Here is a 19,084-nt window from a genome sequence, read left to right as displayed (position 1 = left end):
GATAACTACTGAGGTTTATTATAAATTTAGAAAACCATATAACTAGTTTAGGGAAACAAAAAATAAACTAGAAAGGAGGGCATCTTCTAAAATAGTGTTTTATAAGTGTGTGTGTTAGTACACTTGTAAATAAGGAAAAATAGTAAAAATAGAAAAAAAAATTTTTTAATCTATTAATAGTGAGAATTCTTTAGTAGGTAGAAATCTTCTGCAACCAGAGGATCATTTGCTTTTTTCTTCCCTGTTTGTCTCTAATTACCAGTTCTTTGTCTTTTAAGTTTAGATACATAGGATTATTAAGTCTTTTAAAAATAATAGCGTTCCCAAATTATTATTTTCACAGCTACACTTTTAAAGTTATATTTTTTAAAACAGAAGTTAATGTAATTTAAATGTTTACAAAAATTTCAGTGTCATGTTTTGAACAAATACAAATTACATCTCTGGGCTAATTTGACTTTTTAAAACTATCCCTTTTGAGCAGACATTATGCCGATGTTGATTTAAAAGCAAAATTATTAATCTCCAAACTATGAAAGTACAGAAAAGGGGGGGGGATTTTCTTAATTTTAAAAGTACTAGTCTTACTTGTTTTTATTTTTCATTCTTCTTCTTATTTTTTTCTTATTTATCTGGGCAGGATATTCAGTGTGAGAAAGTTTGGAATAAATCAGTCTACAAGATGGATGCCAGCTAGTAAATTTTATTTGGTATGAAGTACTGTAGCTAGCAGGCTGTAAATTTTAAGTTGCAAAATTTAGTTTGTTTGTATTTGGAATATATGGAATTCCTCATTTAGTGTAGGAAAAATGAAAATGAAAGAACCTACTTATATTCCTTATACACCTGCTTATTGTCGTGTCACATGGAATACATCTTTTGTATCTCTCTGTGCCTCTGGCTTCTCTTCTGTAAAATGGGTTCAAGAGTTTAATTGACTGCCTTCACCCTTTCAAGAACATTGAGGACAGATACCTTGAAGTCTTTGGAAGACAAAATGCCACCTTGTATATTTTTTGATACTAACTTGCCTTGTAAGTATGTGCTATGTATTGTACACAGTGGCGCGGTGTGACATTGTGAACATTGAGAACAGAGCTGTTTGCATGCCTTGTCATTAAACTGTAACTTCATTATTAATATTTTACACTGTCTGAATTTGATTCTTTCCTGTCTCTAGTGCAGTGGGAGCTGTCGCTCTGAACATCTCCATGTTCTGTACAGTTCCTGGGTGGGTGGCAGGGCTGGGGACGCTTATCTTTTGTGGGAGTCTTTTAGAATTGTGCAGAGTCGTCGTTGTACAGGTGGGTTGGGGATATACCCCAGGCCTGCAGTGTACAGGGGAGGGCCTCATCATCTGAGGAGCAGACAAACAGCCCTCTGTCTCCTCGTTTTTAGGTTTTCCTCCACATGTTTATGCTGCCCTGCGTTCTGACTCACGAGTTGGAGAGTCAGGGTAGAACTTTTTGTTTTTAACATACAGAAAGTGTGGTGAAGGGGGAAGGTACCAGTACAGGATTTGGGAGACATGGATCGTAGTCTGTGTGCTGCCCCTACGCTAGTTCTCACTTTTACCTGTTCTGGGCTATTTTCCACCTCTAAAGAAGGAGGATGCTAAGCCGTAAGGATGCCAGGGAGTGAAGAGGGCTGTTCTTGCGTTGAATGCCCAGATTCCATACAATTCTGAAATGGTGATTTAAAAGTATGTATGAAACTACTGATAATTATTCAATGTAAACTGTTTAGAGGATGGCTTGTTAAGATTTTCTTTATATTTGCCTGCAGGGCATTCCTTCCATCACCATCAGTGAATGCTTATGGTTAAAAAGCCCTGTGTCCCTTAAAGAGTTCCTAAGTGCTATTTTGTCAAAAATTTTTTTTTCTAAGTGCTATTTTATTTTTCTGTGATAAAATTATTCTTGTAAAGTATAAGGAAGACGATAATTTTTATGTCTGGTTAGTATTTGTGAAGTCTGCTCAGAATTTTCAGTCTTGTGGTAGTGGTTTTTCTTTGGTTTCTGAAGTTGTTTTATGTTTTTGTGACATTTTTTGTCATTTCTTTTCCAGAGAATTCGGTCAACAGTGGATGAAAAAGAGCAAAAACAACTTCTCATGGATTTGGACGTAGTGATGCGAAGTAGTGATTGCCCGTACATTGTTCAGTTTTATGGTGCACTCTTCAGAGAGGTAGGAATAAACCTAAGCTGAGGTCTTAGCTGACAAGTGGACGTCTACTTGGAATAAATAAGAGGATGGCAGGATTTGATTCTAATCTTCAGTTTAATGCTGTACATTAGTAATACATTGATTTCTCAACATTTTAGTATATCGCCATGATAATTTACACATTATTTCTACCATTCATGTTCCTTTGATTAAGGGGTGAATTTCATACTTTAATTATATTAGTTAATTAAGTATTTTATGGCTGTCATTTGTGAATTCCATATTTCCTTCTTCACATGTAAATATTTTCTGTTTTTTAAGAACCTGACAAATCATCTGGCTTCTAAATATGTTACTATATTTAGATCTATCTCTTTTGTCCTTGAGCTCCCTCGGTCCTCCCCAACCCCTTTTTTAAACTTTCATTCATTTCTGTCATCCAGTGTATCTGCATTTAGCATAAGCATTTATTTGTGTCCACCCACAATCCTCAATAAAATTCATCAGACATGGAAATTAACAGCTGCAGTAGAATTTCTTTTATCTAATTCTGCTATCCAGATTTTTATGTAGAAGCTAGAACTTTAGTTTCTTGGTGTCAGGATCATGTATCTCTTGTGGTCTCTGACTCGCCTGTATCCTGCTACAGGTTATCACTTCTGCCTGCAGCTGTCAGTGCACTTGCTCATTTCCAGTCACACCACTCCCTAAAGCAGGGAAGTGAGTTAGGGTCAGGAAGTAAAGGTGGAGCTGTCAGTGAATCAGATACTTTATGGTGTCCTGGACAGTTATCACACACTTGTGATATTTAGTTAGGTGAATGGGAATTGAACTGAACTCTTAAGCATTTTAAATACTCTTAAAAAAATATCCATTATCATTTTGAAAATGTTAGGATGAGCTGGTAGTGGTGGGTTTGTTATGAACTGGTGAGGAAAAACTGCATCCCACCCTGCCCTTCTTTTTGGGACTGGATTGCAGAGGGTGTCGTTTTGGGGGTTTTGTTACCGTTATTGACTTAAAAAACACTATGTTGTAAGACAGGACTGAATGTTACACTGAATAGAAAGATATGAAATCTTATCATTGGAGAAGACCTTAGAGGTTCGTCAGTCAATTCATCACCCAATCCTGAAATATTTATTTATTTTTCTGTGCCCTTAATAGATAACACTATTAACCAGAAGTGTTCTCCTTCATGATAGAGCCCATCCCTTTGTTGAATCACTAATTAATCACGATTAGTTTTAGACTCACATAGCTTCTTTCTCCTCCTGTCCTTGTACTTTTTTGACTTAGTGTTCATTTTTATGACCAGATCTGTTGAATTTGTTAACTTTCTTCCCCATGTCACATAATATTACATCACATCAGCGCACACAGTCATGTATTCAGGCAGGTAACTGTATCCTGCACCGAAGTATTATATACTGTTATTCTGTTTGTAAGATCATGAATCTGGAACTTTCTTCATGTTGCACAGGAATCTTGCCATTTCCTCCTCCCTTCTTCCCCCAAACCATGAATTTCTTCTTCATAATCATAAATCCCCTGGCCACACTACTCTTCACATCTCATGAAGAGCAGTAGTTATCTGGAATGGACTAGATTTTCTCTCCTAACTGGATGCCACAGTCAGCTTTTCCATGCTGTGCTCACTGTCTCCGTAGACTCTCATGGGCTGTATCCCAGCCCTAATTCACCTCCATAGTGCTCAAGTATGCCAGTTTATTTCTCATGTTCGTTTACTTGATAATTCATTTGAGCAACATTTAAATATGTAGCTCCAGGCTAGATAGTGTGAAGTCTGATTTTATGAAAAGAAAGCAGAGTGATATCCATGATTGAAAAGTTACTGGAAACAAAACAAAAAGCTTGGAAAATAGTATTGAACAGGATTGTTACGATTCCTTATGAATAGTTGGGTAAAATTCAGTTTCATATCTCAGGAAGGTTGACTGGAATTGAGATATGCATCTGTAAGCACTAACATCTATTGAATGCTCTATAGATTCCACATTTATTACTTTCACAACAGTCTCAGGCAGGTTGGTGATATTATCCCCTTTCCTGGGAGGAAACTGAGATATGAGTACTAATTTGACAAAAATCGCACAGCCAAGAAGTGTCACGGACAGGACTTCAGAGACAAAAATCTCACTGTTCTTTCTGTTATACCACAAGTGGTCCAGGGATAAAGAACTTGAGCTTCATTTAAGAAATAATCTGCTTTTTAAACATTGCAGTTTTTGCGTATGAGAAGCTGAAGGGTCAGGAGCTATACAGCTAAGTTGTGTAAAGTCACAAAATGCCTAGTTAGGCTGAACATGAAGCCACCCCCCGCCTTCCTTAGATCTTAGAATGAAGGAAGTAATAGGTACTTTCTGAATAATGAAGTTTTAGAAGCAGCAAGTTCACCTTGAAGAGTGCATATGCATAGTCACAGTTGTAACTTTCCTGAAGTTACAATGGTGAAAAATAATAAGCATTTATTTAATAATGGTTTGGAGAAAGATTTTTGAGCTAGATCACTTAAAAGAAAAGGATCCTTTTTTGGTGACATGACCTACAGTTTTTTTTTTTTGCGGTACACGGGCCTCTCACTGTTGTGGCCTCTCCCGTTGTAGAGCATAGGCTCCGGACGCGCAGGCTCAGCGGCCATGGCTCACGGGCCCAGCCACTCCGCGGCATGTGGGATCCTCCTGGACCAGGGCACAAACCCATGTCCCCTGCATCGGCAGGCGGACTCTCAACCACTGCGCCACCAGGGAAGCCCGACCTTCAGTTTTGATAATAGACACAGAATTCTGGGTTTATGAAAGGAAGAGACTGGACATGAATGAGCGCATTCAGGACTTGTTGTGAGAGAGACAAATGCTTGTAACTCCCATCCCTGTGAAAAGCCTCCATAGTATTTCATTTCACATGATTTATACGACCACAGGACATCAACTCTTGGTCTGATTCAGTCAGCCAACAATCACGGAGCCATGAGATGTTATTTTTCTTCTTCTTGGCACCAACAATGTAGAGGTTAATCTTGCCATTGGGTAATACTGAGCCTCTGAAAGTTCCATAACTTTATTTGGAGCAGTGAATAAATAACATTTAATACTGAAGTTGGTAACTCATTTATTGCTGTTGTCTCCAGCCATGTGTATATTTCTTTCTAGGATGAAACTAAATGAGGATAAGAAGTCCAAAATACAACTTGGATTTTATTTAGATAATTTATTAAGACATCTAATTGCACAGGTTTCTAAATTCATTTTCAGACTTGGTAGACAGGGATAAAAGAGCTTGACAGTACTGAATAATGAAAGTGACTTTTAGCCTGTAGCTTACATAAAGGCCAGACCTACTATTTATGTTATCAATACTGAGACTTAGAAGCACTTTTTTGTTTGTTTGTTTTTTTGTTTGTTTTTTTTTGTTTGTTTTTGCAGTACGCAGGCCTCTCACCGTTGTGGCCTCTCCCGTTGCGGAGCACAGGCTCCGGACGCGCAGGTTCAGCGGCCATGGCTCACGGGCCCAGCCGCTCCACGGCATGTGGGATCTTCCCAGACCAGGGCACGAACCCGTGTCCCCTGCATCAGCAGGCGGACTCTCAACCACTGCGCCACCAGGGAAGCCCTAGAAGCACTTTTAAAATGTCTTTTAATATATACATTTTCAGAATTTAATAGCAAGGAATCCCTTATTTAAGATATCTTTTGAGGTTGGGGAAATTCCAGTGTAGGAAATACTGTTCTGAGTAATCTGTGACTATAGGAGTTCATCAGGTTATGTAAAAGGCAATGATAGGGCTTCCCTGGTGGCTCAGTGGTTGAGAATCCGCCTGCCAATGCAGGGGACACGGATTCGTGCCCCGGTCCAGGAAGATCCCACATGCCGTGGAGCGGCTGGGCCCGTGAGCCATGGCCGCTGAACCTGTGCGTCCGGAGCCTGTGCTCCGCAGTGGGAGAGGCCACAGCAGTGAGAGGCCTGCGTACCACACACACAAAAAAAAAGGCAGTGATATTAGCCAAATTTAGTCACCTCCTCCCTTTCTACCCCTACTTCTGCTCGTGTTGTCCTTTCCCCTTCCTTCCCCGCCCCGGCAAGTTTTAAGTACAGCTTTATGGAGGTAAAATTGGCAATCAGCTGCACATATTTACAGTATACAATTTGATATGTTGGAACAAATGTACACACGTGTGGGATTATCACCATAATCAAGGTCATGAACATACCCACCTCTCACGAGTTTCCTTGTGTCCCGTAGGTTATACACACTTCCTCTCTGCTGTCACCATCCTCAGGCAACTGCAGAGCTGCTTTCTGCCACCGTAGATGAGTTTGCATTTTCTAGAATTTTATGTAAACGGAATCATACAGCATGTACCCCCTTCTTTTTTGTTGTTGTTGTCTTTTACTCAGCATAATTATTTTGCAGTTTAGTTTCTTTCAAAGAGTTCTCTTCAGGTTATCTGTTTTTCCCTGAGTGATACTTGGTAGTTTGATTTTATTTTCAGAAATTTGTGCCTTTTATCTAAACTGTCAAATTAATTGGTATAAAGTTATTCATAATAGCCCTATATTATCATCATAATATCTGTAGAATCTACAGTGATGTTACCTCCCTCTCTCTCTCATTCCTGATGTAATTTGTATCTTCTCTATTTTTTCCTGATTAGTCTGGCTAGGCTAATTTGTTAGATGCATTCCTAGGTGCTTTTTTCTTTCTACTGTGAGTGGTGTCTTTTTAAACATTTTATTTTCTAAGTTGTTCCTGTTGGTATAAAAGTTATGTTATTGGTTTTATCTGGATGTTGTCTCTGAAACCCTTATCTTGATCTTAGTAGTTCAGTTTCGTTATCCTCCACCTTCCTTTTCAGTAAATCCATATTCAGTAATTTTTATTTTTGTATTTCAGTTGTGTGGTTGTCCTGTCTTTTGCTTGAACATGAAAGTAATGTTGCTGTCACTGCTTTTGAGGCAGCTCAAACCATTCCTTTTTTTTTTTTTTTTTTTTTTTAACGCTGTTGTCTATTCTCAGTCATGGCCAAAAGGAACTGCCAGAAGAAATACATTTACATTAGGTTATGTGCCTTAGAAACCACAAAGATTTCCCGCCCTGGAGCTAATTGCTCCTTTGTGCCTGCCCTTCTCACCTCAGTTTACTTCTCCCCTTTATCTCCCTTGTTCCCTTGTCTTTCCTTCTCTTTTGGTTGCTTTCCTATTTTTCCATCCTTTCCCCTTCTCCCCTCATTTTCTTAATTCTAGGTTTTAGCAGCTGCCAGGCGCTTTACTTTGTGCTTTACATATGTTAACTCATTTGATCTTTATCATAGTCCATTGAAGATTGTGGGGCGATCCCATTTCATAGTTAGGAGTTGACGGGGCCCAAGCTTATATAAGTGGAAAGTGGGAGAGCCTGGATGAGTAAGTCAGGCCTTCACACTCTAATCAATGATTGTCCCACTTTGCTATATTACTGAAGTTAAGTTCCTTCCATGCTGTTTTTCTAAGTAGGTGAGTTAAATGTGCTATCCTTTTCTCTAATTAAAAAATTCTAGTAAATCTATTGAGATGGTGTCTTTAGATTGAAATAAATTCAAGTGTGTGTTTTGGGTTAATAGTGTTAGTCATTTATGAAGGTTATTCTGCAAGAGCACCCAGCAAAAGAGACCTAAGAAGAAAGATTGGAGTAACTATAAGTGAAATATGCTTTACAAATCAGCCTTCTGTGAAGCCATGGAGCTACAGGGATGTTGCAGCAGGTGCTTCTATTTTAAGAGTGGGATCATTCATCTCAGCAGTCATCACAGCATGTGCTGTCTCTACATATAAGTTAAATGTCCTTGCATGGAGGTGTTGATAGGAGAAAGGAGTTATGTAAAGTGGATTCTGTTCATGGCTCTGTCGCTAATTAGCAGTGCTGTTCTGAGCAAGCCATTTTACTTCAACGGGCATAGATCTCTCGTATGATCAATGCAAGCCAGACGTTAGGGGAGGGAGGTTAGTGGTAGAAGATCTCTAAGGATATAGCTGGATCCATAAATTAGTAACCATATACAGAATTTTTTAAAGGTAATTTTTGTCATCATCCCGATAGCTCTTTTCACTCTCACAAGATACTTCGCAGTCCTTGTTTATATGTGCACATACTTTTACAGCATTATAAACATGGAATCGGCTTATAGCCTGTGTTTTCTCATGCATACCTCATGAACTGTATAGTTTTCAAAATAATTTAATTTCAGGTAATCCTTTTAATAATGTACCATTTCATCTTGTGAGATAGTTGAGGTTTTTAGTTTGTTTTTGTTTTTTCTTTTTGTAATTTACGAGCTATTTGTTTAAGTTAGATTCCCAGTCATGGGATGACTCTATCAAAGGGTATAGGCACTTTTATTTCTCTTGTTTTATTGTCAAATTGCCTTCAAACTGGTTTAAAACACTCTACAATGCTGCCAATAGTTTTTGAATGATTTGATTTGATTATAGCCAGCATTTGTTCATTTAAGGAATGTTTATTGAGCCCCTGTCATGGTGGACTGTATGTTCTAATAGGGAAGATCAATGAAAACCATAATAAGTAAATTATATTTTATATTAGAAGATGATAAAGGCTCTACAGAGTAGAGCAGTTAAGGGGATGCTGAGAGGGGGATGACTTGCATTTTGAATTGGGCATTTTCAATGTCGGCCACTGAGAAGGTGGCATTTAAGCAAGGACTTTAGGCATTGAGTTTGTTTTATGTATTTTTTTTCTTTTTTACTAATTTAAGAAGTTGATGTAGTTTCTCAAGATTCCTGTAATCTATTTCCTTTGTTAGTGAGAATGAACAGTTTCCCACATATTTTCTGTTTTTCTATTTAATCATGGCAGAGTTTGAAAATTTTTATAAAAGTCGAAAGGTTTTCTATGTAAGACTATGCCCATCCTTACAATTAAGAATGGGGAAAATTGGGCAACTAAGTTTGTGTTTGAACATGAGGAGAATATTCTGTCCAGCACTTTAATAAGGAACAAAAATTAAAAAAAAAAAAGAGAAAGAAGAAGAAGAAGATTGCTTCTTCTCTCATTGTATTTCTATTTTAAGTAAAGGAAAGGTGGTACTTAATGTTAAGATGTATAAGAATAACTGATATTTGTTTTTTTATAGGGTGACTGTTGGATCTGTATGGAACTCATGTCTACCTCGTTTGATAAGTTTTACAAATATGTATATAGTGTATTAGATGATGTTATTCCAGAAGAAATTTTAGGCAAAATCACTTTAGCAGTAAGTACTTGGTTTTCACTTTGTTCCTTGTATACATACTTACATAAAGATGCTACTGGAATTTTGAATGCACACATCTGAATGCCCTTCACAGAATGTTACTGACCTTCCTGGAAAATCACTATAGTAGGAAAAGAGACGAAAATCACTTCTGTGGGGTAATTAACACAACAAGTAGTAAGAACAATTTTCAAAATACTACACTGACACTTTTCATTATTGAAAAGTACATATTGAAATCATACATTTCAGTAATAAATACTACAGTATTCTTTCCATTAAAATCAGAGTGGACCATAATAGATTGTGCTGTAAATAAGGCTAGAAAAAGCAATCTTCTGTTCCTCTTTCCCTTGTTACTTTAACTGTATTTAAATAGGTTATATTATCACAGTTCTGCTTAAATTAATCAGAATTGCAGCATTCTCCTTGAAATCCCTTAATTGAAACTCTTTAGACAAAGTATATTTCCTGTGGTTTAAGATTTGGGCTATTCTGTCTAAACTACTTAAATTGTTGACTAGCAATTTCAGTAACCAGCATTACTACTAATTTGGTCAAATCATTTTTACCATAGTACCAAAAAAGAAAAGAGGCACTGTTTTGCTTATGTGTTTATAGTTTTGAAAATGAATTAATGATCATTTTCTTTCTTGTTCTTTTAGCTAACAAAGGTCATTCACAGTTTTTTCACAGAAAGAAAAACAAAATTTTTTGATAGAGTCAAGTTAGTAAGTTTCTTAGAAACCCCTGAGAATCTGAACTAATGACATGACCTGGGTTAGTGGATGTGTAAACTAAATTTTATAGGAAGTTGTAAGATAGATATTCTGGTTGCATGAATTTCCTCTTTCTTCCCTGCATCCTCCACATCCAATATAGTCTGCCTGTTAATTGTCAGTTTATCCTGTTTAATCATTAAGGGTCAGTGTTAAAATATGTAGACAGTTTCTGAACTGTATTTTAGTTGTAAGAGATATGTGTGTATAACTGGGATTTAAAAAGTCAGGTTAAACTCTAGTCATAATCTTAAGATTAATAGGTCTCATGTTAATATTTTAAATTATTTACCTGAATTAATGCTTAATTTAAATGTTTTATGAGCTATTAAGATACATACCCTTTCATATAATTTTATAAAGAAGCTGTCTAGTATAAACAAGTTTTACTAGAAACTTCTTCATTATTCAGACAGGTGTATGAAATTTTATGTTGATCACTTTAGTCATCTCTCTTCGGTATACCAAACCTAGCTTTATCTTGGAACTTTTTACTATTCATAATAATTACGATGGAACAATAGTAGAATAATGATAATAGCCCATGGTTATTGAGTGTTTATTTGTGTCAGGCCAAGATCTCATTACATTTTATGTTCATAGCAACTCTCAATGGTAAATAGTGTAACCCCCTTTTTATTTACAGATGACAAATCTAAAGCATGAAGAGGTTAAGTAATTAATTTGCTTTGAAATTCATACATCTGTAAGTGTAAATGATTTAAGCCCAGGCAGTCTGGTCCTAGAATCCAGCTGTTAACCACTGCACGACAGGATGATCATGAAGTTGGAAAACATAGATAAAATTATTTTAGCCTATATTGCAATATATGTAATGTACACTAATAAATCATTTATTGTATATTTGCCTGTGTTTCTAGACTTGGTGATCATCCTTTATATTAAGCGTAACATTTAAAATTACTTTGTGTTAAATCCATTCTTGCTAATTAATAACCCCATGAACAAGCCTGGCTGCTTGAAACATTGCGAGTTTGTGTTCTGCACCCAGCAGCTTGATGGCAGCGGAGACTTGACTTTTTTAATTGTAGGCCTGTGCTTCACATCTCTTTTAGTTTGAGGTTGTAGAAATTTTAATTCAAGTCTCTGTTTCCTCTATTCCTGGAGAAATCTTTGATTTCCTGATCATGAACAGTGATCAAACAACAGGATAAATTCTGGCTCTGCAAAAATTACTTTGCAGACTCCACACCCAGTGAGGGGGAATGATTGTGAGAAACTGAGGATTTGGAAAAACTTATTAAATTAGGGTTGCTAATGGAACCAGACTGTTGGACCTTTTTGTACTAAATATATCTGTTCATAAAAAGTTCGATGGTATGAGAAAGATTATACAACTTTTTAATGACTTATTAAAAAAATTGTAAGTTACCCATTTGTTTTTTTAGCTGTCAGGGAAGGGTGTGTAAAGGCAACTATGATTTCAGATCTAAAATAATAATTTAGCATCTTCAGCTAACATAAAAAATGGACAGAATATTGAAATATTAAGCCCAAAAGAATGCAGAGAGCTACCCGAGCTGTTACTTTACGGTAAGCTATTGTGCTGTTTGATTAGAAGGAAATTGATTGTTTATCCCATCCGTCTCTGCTTTTTCCTCCCTAGACTGTGAAAGCACTAAACCACTTAAAAGAAAACTTGAAAATCATTCACAGAGGTGGGTATGAATTGTTTTTTTTTTTAGACTAGAAATTAACGTTTTTCCTTAATAGGAAAAAAATTAACAGTTACAGTGCATTGTATAACTTTTCCTAAAATACTTGTATTTTTAGCAAAACATACTATATGTACCCTAAAACTTTATTATTAATTTAGGATTTTTTTCCCTTTGGGATTCTATAAATTTCAGTCTAACTTATTAGAATGTTGGGGCTTAGTGGAAAAATAATTATTCATTTGCCTGATAGATAATTAATGTTTCTCTGTCTATACAAATAAGTCAGGAAGGTGAACCTGTGGACCGTCAAAGAAGGATCTGCAGGATAGCACCCTCGATCATTTTAAAGGCACGCTACTGTCCCTATCAAGTGTTTCTTCTTTACTTGGGAGGATATTTTTGTAAATTGAGAAAGATTCTTTAATTAGTATTTTACATTGAAATTCCTCTAAAGCATTTGTATTTGTGAAAACAGTGATCTTGGCCTTATTAAGACACAGGTCCAAATTCAAACATTTGGTGTCTGTCTTTTGGGAGACAGTGGGATTCCTGAATTTAATTCAGCAAATAGTTTAAGTAGTTGCTCTGTCTTATTACTATGCCAGACTCGGGGTAGTGAGGCAGTGGCTTTGAAGAGGCACAGTTCTGTACCCTCAGTAAATCTGTAGTGGACAAACCCAAGGTGATACATGCCAGTGTGTGATTCAGCCTGACAACACAGGACAGAAAGGAAACAGTTGTATTCAGAGATGAAAAAAATCTTGAATTCTAAGGTTAAAGGGCTCTAAGGTTGTGATTAAAGAAATTAGTAATTAGGGCATTGATTTAAGTAATTTTTATTTGAGGTTGACCCTGGACCACAGCAATTAGTTAACCTTGAACATCAGAATATTTCATTTAATTTTGCCTGGCTTAATGCTTGTTAAAAATAATATTGGCTAGGCTTCTTATTTTCTCTTTTGGCCTAAGATCATGTAGGATTAGGTCCCTAAACAAAATTATTTTGTTCCTCTTGTACTTCATATTGTTCTTGTTTTGGATTTTTTCCCTCCCTTTTTTTTGGCTATATTTGGTAATTATGGGAGTATTACCTTAGAGCATCTGACAATTACCTTAGGGATTCTCACCAATCACAGTAAAGCACTAAGACATTGCCCAAGGTTAAATAAAAGGGAAAGGCCTCAAAAATAACTTTGCTTTTCCTGTGACTAAGTAAAATGATGAATTTATAGCAGTCTTTTTTACCAGCTAGGATCAGTTAGCTTTTTTTTTTTGCTGTAATTAGAGTGCTTTTGATTACAAGTAAGAGAAAATCCTGTTAACTGGCTTAAACTTCAAGGGAACTCATTATCTGTCGTAGTAAGTCCAAAGATAGGGTGGCTCCAACACGATGTGATTAGGGCTCAGGCTCCCTTCTTCTGGCTCTGCTCTCCTTAACATGTTGGCTCCATCCTCAGGGTAGTAACAGCTAAAGCAGGTCCTGTGTCACGCCTAGCATAACAGCCTCTTGAAGAAGAAGCTGTCTCTTCTGTGTGGCTGTGTTAGTAGCAGGGAGCTCTTCCTTACTTGTCTCTCACATTTTCTCTTGTCTCCTTTATGCCCTTACCTAAACTAGTCCCTGGCAAGGAGCACGAGGCTACCCTGATAAGCTTAGACCAATCAGGACCCCGTGTTTGGAGGTGCGGATAGATGTACACAGAGGAGGATGGATCTCAGTAAAATGAAAGTTCCATTAGAAAGGATGGTGGCATGGTTAGGGGTGGGTGTTTGATAGGCAGTCAGCCGTGTCAGTGACGGTAAGCGTTCTTTTCTGGATTTTTTTGTAGGTCCCCTTCTGAGTTACAGGCAGATATTTTTGTATCCTGTATTTATTTCTGTCCTTTTTATTCATGGAGCCATGACAGGGACAATGAAATGCCTCGAAGGATTGAGATAGGGACAGAGAATTAGTGAGCAAGGCGGGGAGAATTGTCCAGCTAGCTGATTTGTACACACTGGCAGTGAGTTAGTTGATGGTGAGTGAGGAGGAGGTGATAACCTAGGGGCCAAGGTGATGAGACTGTATAAAACCTGGAGAACTGAATGGAAAGGATTCAGCTTTCTCAGGTGTGCGGGAAAGCACACACACTCTGAGAATGGTAAAAATGAATCTGGTTTCTCCAGGATGACTCTTAGAGAAGGTTGGTTGGGAGAGACTTGATGAAGCCATCTAAGATCAGAAAAATCTCTCAAGGAGAAATAATTATTAAGTGGATGCATTTACTGAGCACTAACAATGTTCAGTTTCTGTAATAGGTGTTTTCATTTCCACAATCCTATAAGTTGGGAATTATTACTTATATTTTGTAGATGAGGGAATTGTGGTTGCTAAGTGAAAGTTCAGGAACTTGCCCCAGGTCACATTGTGAACATCAGGCCCAGGTCTTGAACCTCTGCTTGTCTGATCCCAAAGCTTGTGGTCTTTTAGATGTACTGGATTGGATACTTTCCGAAGTTAGATAAAGCTCTCCTTTAACTAAATTGTGAGTTTATCATTTGTATACTTTGCATTTAGTTGTATAATCTTTGACACGTATTGTAAAGTAGCTTAGTATACTCTTACAGATTAAATTCATCCTACATGTTTTGACTGTTAAGTAATGAATTTGAAACAAGTAAATGAGTATGTCTCTTGATGAAAACGAAGAAAACTTTATAGAATGCCTAAATTTAATATGAGGAGTTTTTTGATAATGAGTTTTTAGCATTCAGAAAATTTTTTTCATCTTCTTAGCTATCTGAATTTTAAGGACTTGATCACTTATGTTTTGTAAGGTTTTTCAGTATTTTTCCTTGAAATACTTCAGAATATAGCTCGTTTGATTACTTGAATGTTGAGTGACATCTGTGTCTTGCAGATATCAAACCTTCCAATATTCTTCTGGATAGAAGTGGAAATATTAAACTCTGCGACTTTGGCATCAGTGGACAGCTTGTGGACTCCATTGCCAAGACAAGAGATGCTGGGTGCAGGCCATACATGGCAGTAAGTGCAAAGGCCAAACCTTCTTGCTTAACAGTCATTGCACAGAGATCCTGTGCCCTTTGGTGCTGTACTACTAAGGAATCTGCTTTGGTCGTGCAGTTTCACCATACTAGAATATTCTCCTCTTCCACGAAGACCAAACTCAGTTCTAGCTCTTCTATGAAACTTGGCGAAATCATCCCAGTGAACTCCTGTTTCATTGTCTTACTGTATTCCTCTTGCCTGGCACTGAGCATTTATGGTCTTCTCTGATTACTATTTTTTCATTATATTCTAGTTAGTTCTCAGAAGGCCTCTCTGTATCTCTAGACCCCCATATGCTGTCTTGACTGTAGGAGGTACTACAGTCAAGTAGTAGACATATTGATTGTATGTTTACAATCAATGTTACAATTGGTTGTATGTTTACAATTGTAGTAGACATATTGATAGTGTAAGTGGTGCTGTTTCTGGTTAGAGAAGAATGGGAAGCCGAATTCCTCATAAAACTGAGTATGTCTAATAGCATGTTCGGAGGTAAGAGAAACTCACTGACACGTGCAAGGTAGAGGCATTAGTTATTTCTCAACCTGGAGCATCAGGTTGAGACGCTTAATACCTGCTGATGCACAGGAAAGCTACTTATACTGATATGTTTATTTTGTAACCAGCCAAAATACTGATCTACCTCTTTTTTTTTTTTAATTTATTTATTTTTGGCTGTGTTGGGTCTTCGTTGCTGCTCATGGGCTTTCTCTAGTTGCAGCGAGTGGGGGCTGCTCTTCGTTGCGGTGCACAGGCTTATCATTACAGTGGCTTCTCTTGTTGCAGAGCATGGGCTCTAGGCGCACAGGCTTCAGTAGTTGTGGCTCGCGGGCTCTAGAGCGCAGGCTCAGTAGTTGTGGCACATGGGCTTCAGTAGTTGTGGCTCGCAGGCTCAGTAGTTGTGGCGCACGGGCTCAGTTGCTCCTCGGCATGTGGGATCTTCCCAGAACCAGGGCTCGAACCCATGTCCACTGCATTGGCAGGCAGATTCTTAACCACTGCACCACCAGGGAAGCCCCTACCTCTTTTTTGAATAGGTTTCAGATGGCACTCAAGGTACCATTCTGCAGGTAATTTTTGCCTTGGCATTCCTCGTATTTATTGATCTTTCTCATATCTATCTACCTACCTACCTATAATCATATTATATATATTTTGTTACTTTTCTCATGTTTATTTTTGTTGCTTTGCCTAGAACTGTATCAGTGTTGAATGACAGTATTGATGGTAGGATTCTTATGTTGCTTGACTTGAAAACAAATGTCTTTTTCTGGTTTACTAAGTGTATGTGTATATATCTGTGTGTGAGAATGTGTGTGTGAGAGAGAGAATAAGAATGAATCAGAAATGGCTATTAAATTTTATTAAATGCCTTTTTGGCATCATTCAGTGTCTGATAAAATGTTTCTGTGCAGCTGTTGATATGACACATCATAGTAACATATACTTCCTGTGGTTGAACCGTTCTGGCATTCCAGAAATAATCCCTACATGGTTCATAGTTTATATGTTTAATATATTTTTACATGTGCTATGTTAATATTTATGATTGCTACATAAAAATGTTTGAGATTGGTTTATAGTGTACCTTGTAAAGGTTTTAGATGGGTTATGCAAGTTTTAAAAATCAAATTGGGAAAATTTTCATCTTTATTTTATTCATACAGTAAAAAAGTATTGATCACCTAGTGATCAAAAATATAACTTTGGCCTCCTTGAGCTCAGAAAATTTTCCCCAGAGCTCAGAACAGTTGTGATAGTATAGTTTTCTGTTCTTTGAGGTTGAAATCCATCTTGGCCAGGAGTCTTTGGGGAAAGATACAGAATTCTTTTTTTTTTTCTAAGATTTTTTTTTTATGTGGACCATTTTTAAAGTCTTTATTCAATTTATTACAATATTGCTTCCGTTTTATGTTCTGGGTGTTTGACCGTGAGGCATGTGGGATCTTAGCTCCCTGACCAGGGATCGAACCCGCACCACCCCCCCCTGCATTGGAAGGTGAAGTCTTAACCACTGGACCGCCAGGGAAGTCCCCATAATTCTTTGAAAACTGTGAAATTTTACTGTTTCCTTATTATCACACATATGCGTGGGTGGGTGTGCGTGTGCATGTGTATACATATACATACTTTCCTTTTCTTAGTTGTTTTAAATGTTGGGTGTAAGAGCTGTTTACTGCAGTGTTTTAAGTACCAAGTATGTGGTAGTTTTAAAATCTGTCCAATCTCTTTAATACACCTCCCTTCAAAAGGCGGTGGCTAAGTACAGCCCTGAGTGTGGACTGAACTTCGTCACTCACTTCTCATGAATAGCATGTGGCAGAAATGACAGTGCATCCCTCTGAGAGTAGGTCATAAAGAGGCATGTGGCTTCTTTCTTGTTTTCTTTCTTGGATTGCTCACTCTGGGGGAGGCCAGCTGCCATGTTGTGCAGACACTCAGGCAGCTTTACAGAGAGACTCATGTGGTGAGGAACAGAGGCTTCCTGCGGTACTATGTGAGTGAGCTTGGTGATGAGACCTCCTGCCCCAGGGAGGCTGACAGTCCTGGCTGATATCTCAGTTGAAGTCTCATGAGAGACCCTGAGTCATAACCACCAACAAAAATGCTCCCTGAAGCCTGACTCACAGAAACCTGAAATAATAAATGTCTGTTGGTGTCAGCTGTTAAGTTTTGCGGTGCTTTGCTACACAAATAGCTAACCAGTACAAAGTGATTCATGTTAATCTTTTTACTTATTACTTGCTTTCAAAGCATTTTAGTCGGTTTCTGCCTTTCGGGACATATTAAAATTCTTCTTTTAGCATGATAAATGGTCAATTAAAAAATGAAATATTGGAAAAGGTCTGTTCTGTATTATAATTATATTCAGCACTTTTTTTTTAACTGTTTATTTTTCAATATTTTTGGTAAGGGGCTGTGTTGGGTCTTCGTTGCTGCGCGTGGGCTTTCTCTAGCTGCAGTGAGTGGCTCTACTCTTCGTTGTAGTGCGTGGGCCTCTCATTGCTGTGGCTTCTCTTGTTGGCGAGCACGGGTTCCAGGCGTGTGGGCTTCAGTAGTTGCAGCACATGGGCTCGATAGTTGTGGCTTGTGGGCTCTAGAGGACCCAGTAGTTGTGACGCACTGGCTTACCTGCTCTGCGGCGTGTAGGATCTTCCTGGACCAGGGCTCGAACCCATGTCCCCTGCATTGGCAGGCGGATTCTCAACCACTGCACCACCAGGGAGGTCCCTGTTTAGCACTTTTTTGCCACTTTAATCTAAAAAAATAGAGGAGTTCAAAATTTGAAAACATTGAGATTGTCAGTTTCTCCTTATTCCTTGGTTTTTATTTTATATACTTTAATACAAAGTAACTTGAGTTGTGTATTTATTATAAATTATATGTTTTGGATATAAAATTGTTTTATCTACTATGTTTTTGCTAACATTATAGACCCTATTCTTTAAGTTGATATTTTCCTCTTGTAGTTAATTTTAAAAAGCTTTTTGTTTTTCAAATCCGTACTTCTGACTTAGATTTAAGATACAGGGTCTTTAATTAGTTTCATGGATCTTAAATCTCTACTCCTCTCAAAGAATACTTTTCAAAATATTAGAAGTACTACATGTACAAATAAAGAACGAACATGTGTCAAAAATATATTTAACTCATTAATGAGAAAACTGGACAGACAGGTTAGTGAAACTGGCTCAAAGAACATTTTCATAATTTTGTATTTATAGTCACTAAAGAAGGAATATTGCAACAAGATGGCTAATCAAAATATAAATTTGCTAATTATCTCCAGGTTAATAAAATAATAACTTTTGGGGTTGTTGGACAGAAATCATTTGCATCCCTACCTGACAAAAATCTGCAGGTTATTGTGTAACTTAAGTGTCTGGGCCCTAATGAAACAAGTACACTTACACAGTACTTGGGCAGGCTTGCTGGTGCTCCACTGTGACACTGAAAGGAAATGGAATCCTTTTTTGGATTTATTTCCCGTTGTTGGATAAGTTTTTCTAACACACACATGCTAGACATTACAGCTGTTTGTGACATAAACATACAGCAGTTTTAGAATGACATTAGCGCTGTAACCACAAATAATAGGTGCCCACTTTAAGCATACAATTTGAATTTTGACAAATGTAG

General features: G+C 37.5%; 1 protein-coding gene across 4 annotated transcripts in view; it reads left to right on the top strand.

Moving 5' to 3' along the window:
- The window catches only part of MAP2K4 (mitogen-activated protein kinase kinase 4), a gene marked incomplete at both ends in the record, with an annotated part of 102,648 nt that overhangs the window by 71,363 nt on the left and 12,201 nt on the right, over positions 1-19,084 (top strand). For all 4 annotated transcript variants that reach the window (XM_079724667.1, XM_079724666.1, XM_079724665.1 and 1 more), the window contains 4 exons: positions 2,068-2,187; positions 9,318-9,437; positions 11,844-11,895; positions 14,793-14,920. In XM_079724667.1, the coding sequence (XP_079580793.1) occupies positions 2,068-2,187; positions 9,318-9,437; positions 11,844-11,895; positions 14,793-14,920 (420 nt within the window). The remainder of the gene's footprint in view (positions 1-2,067; positions 2,188-9,317; positions 9,438-11,843; positions 11,896-14,792; positions 14,921-19,084) is intronic.

Source organism: Hyperoodon ampullatus (assembly GCF_949752795.1).
Source record: "Hyperoodon ampullatus genome assembly, chromosome: 19".
In the NCBI taxonomy this organism is placed as follows: domain Eukaryota; kingdom Metazoa; phylum Chordata; class Mammalia; order Artiodactyla; family Ziphiidae; genus Hyperoodon; species Hyperoodon ampullatus.
The sequence above is the reverse complement of the archived record's forward strand: the minus strand, read 5'-3'. Positions and strand labels throughout refer to the sequence as shown.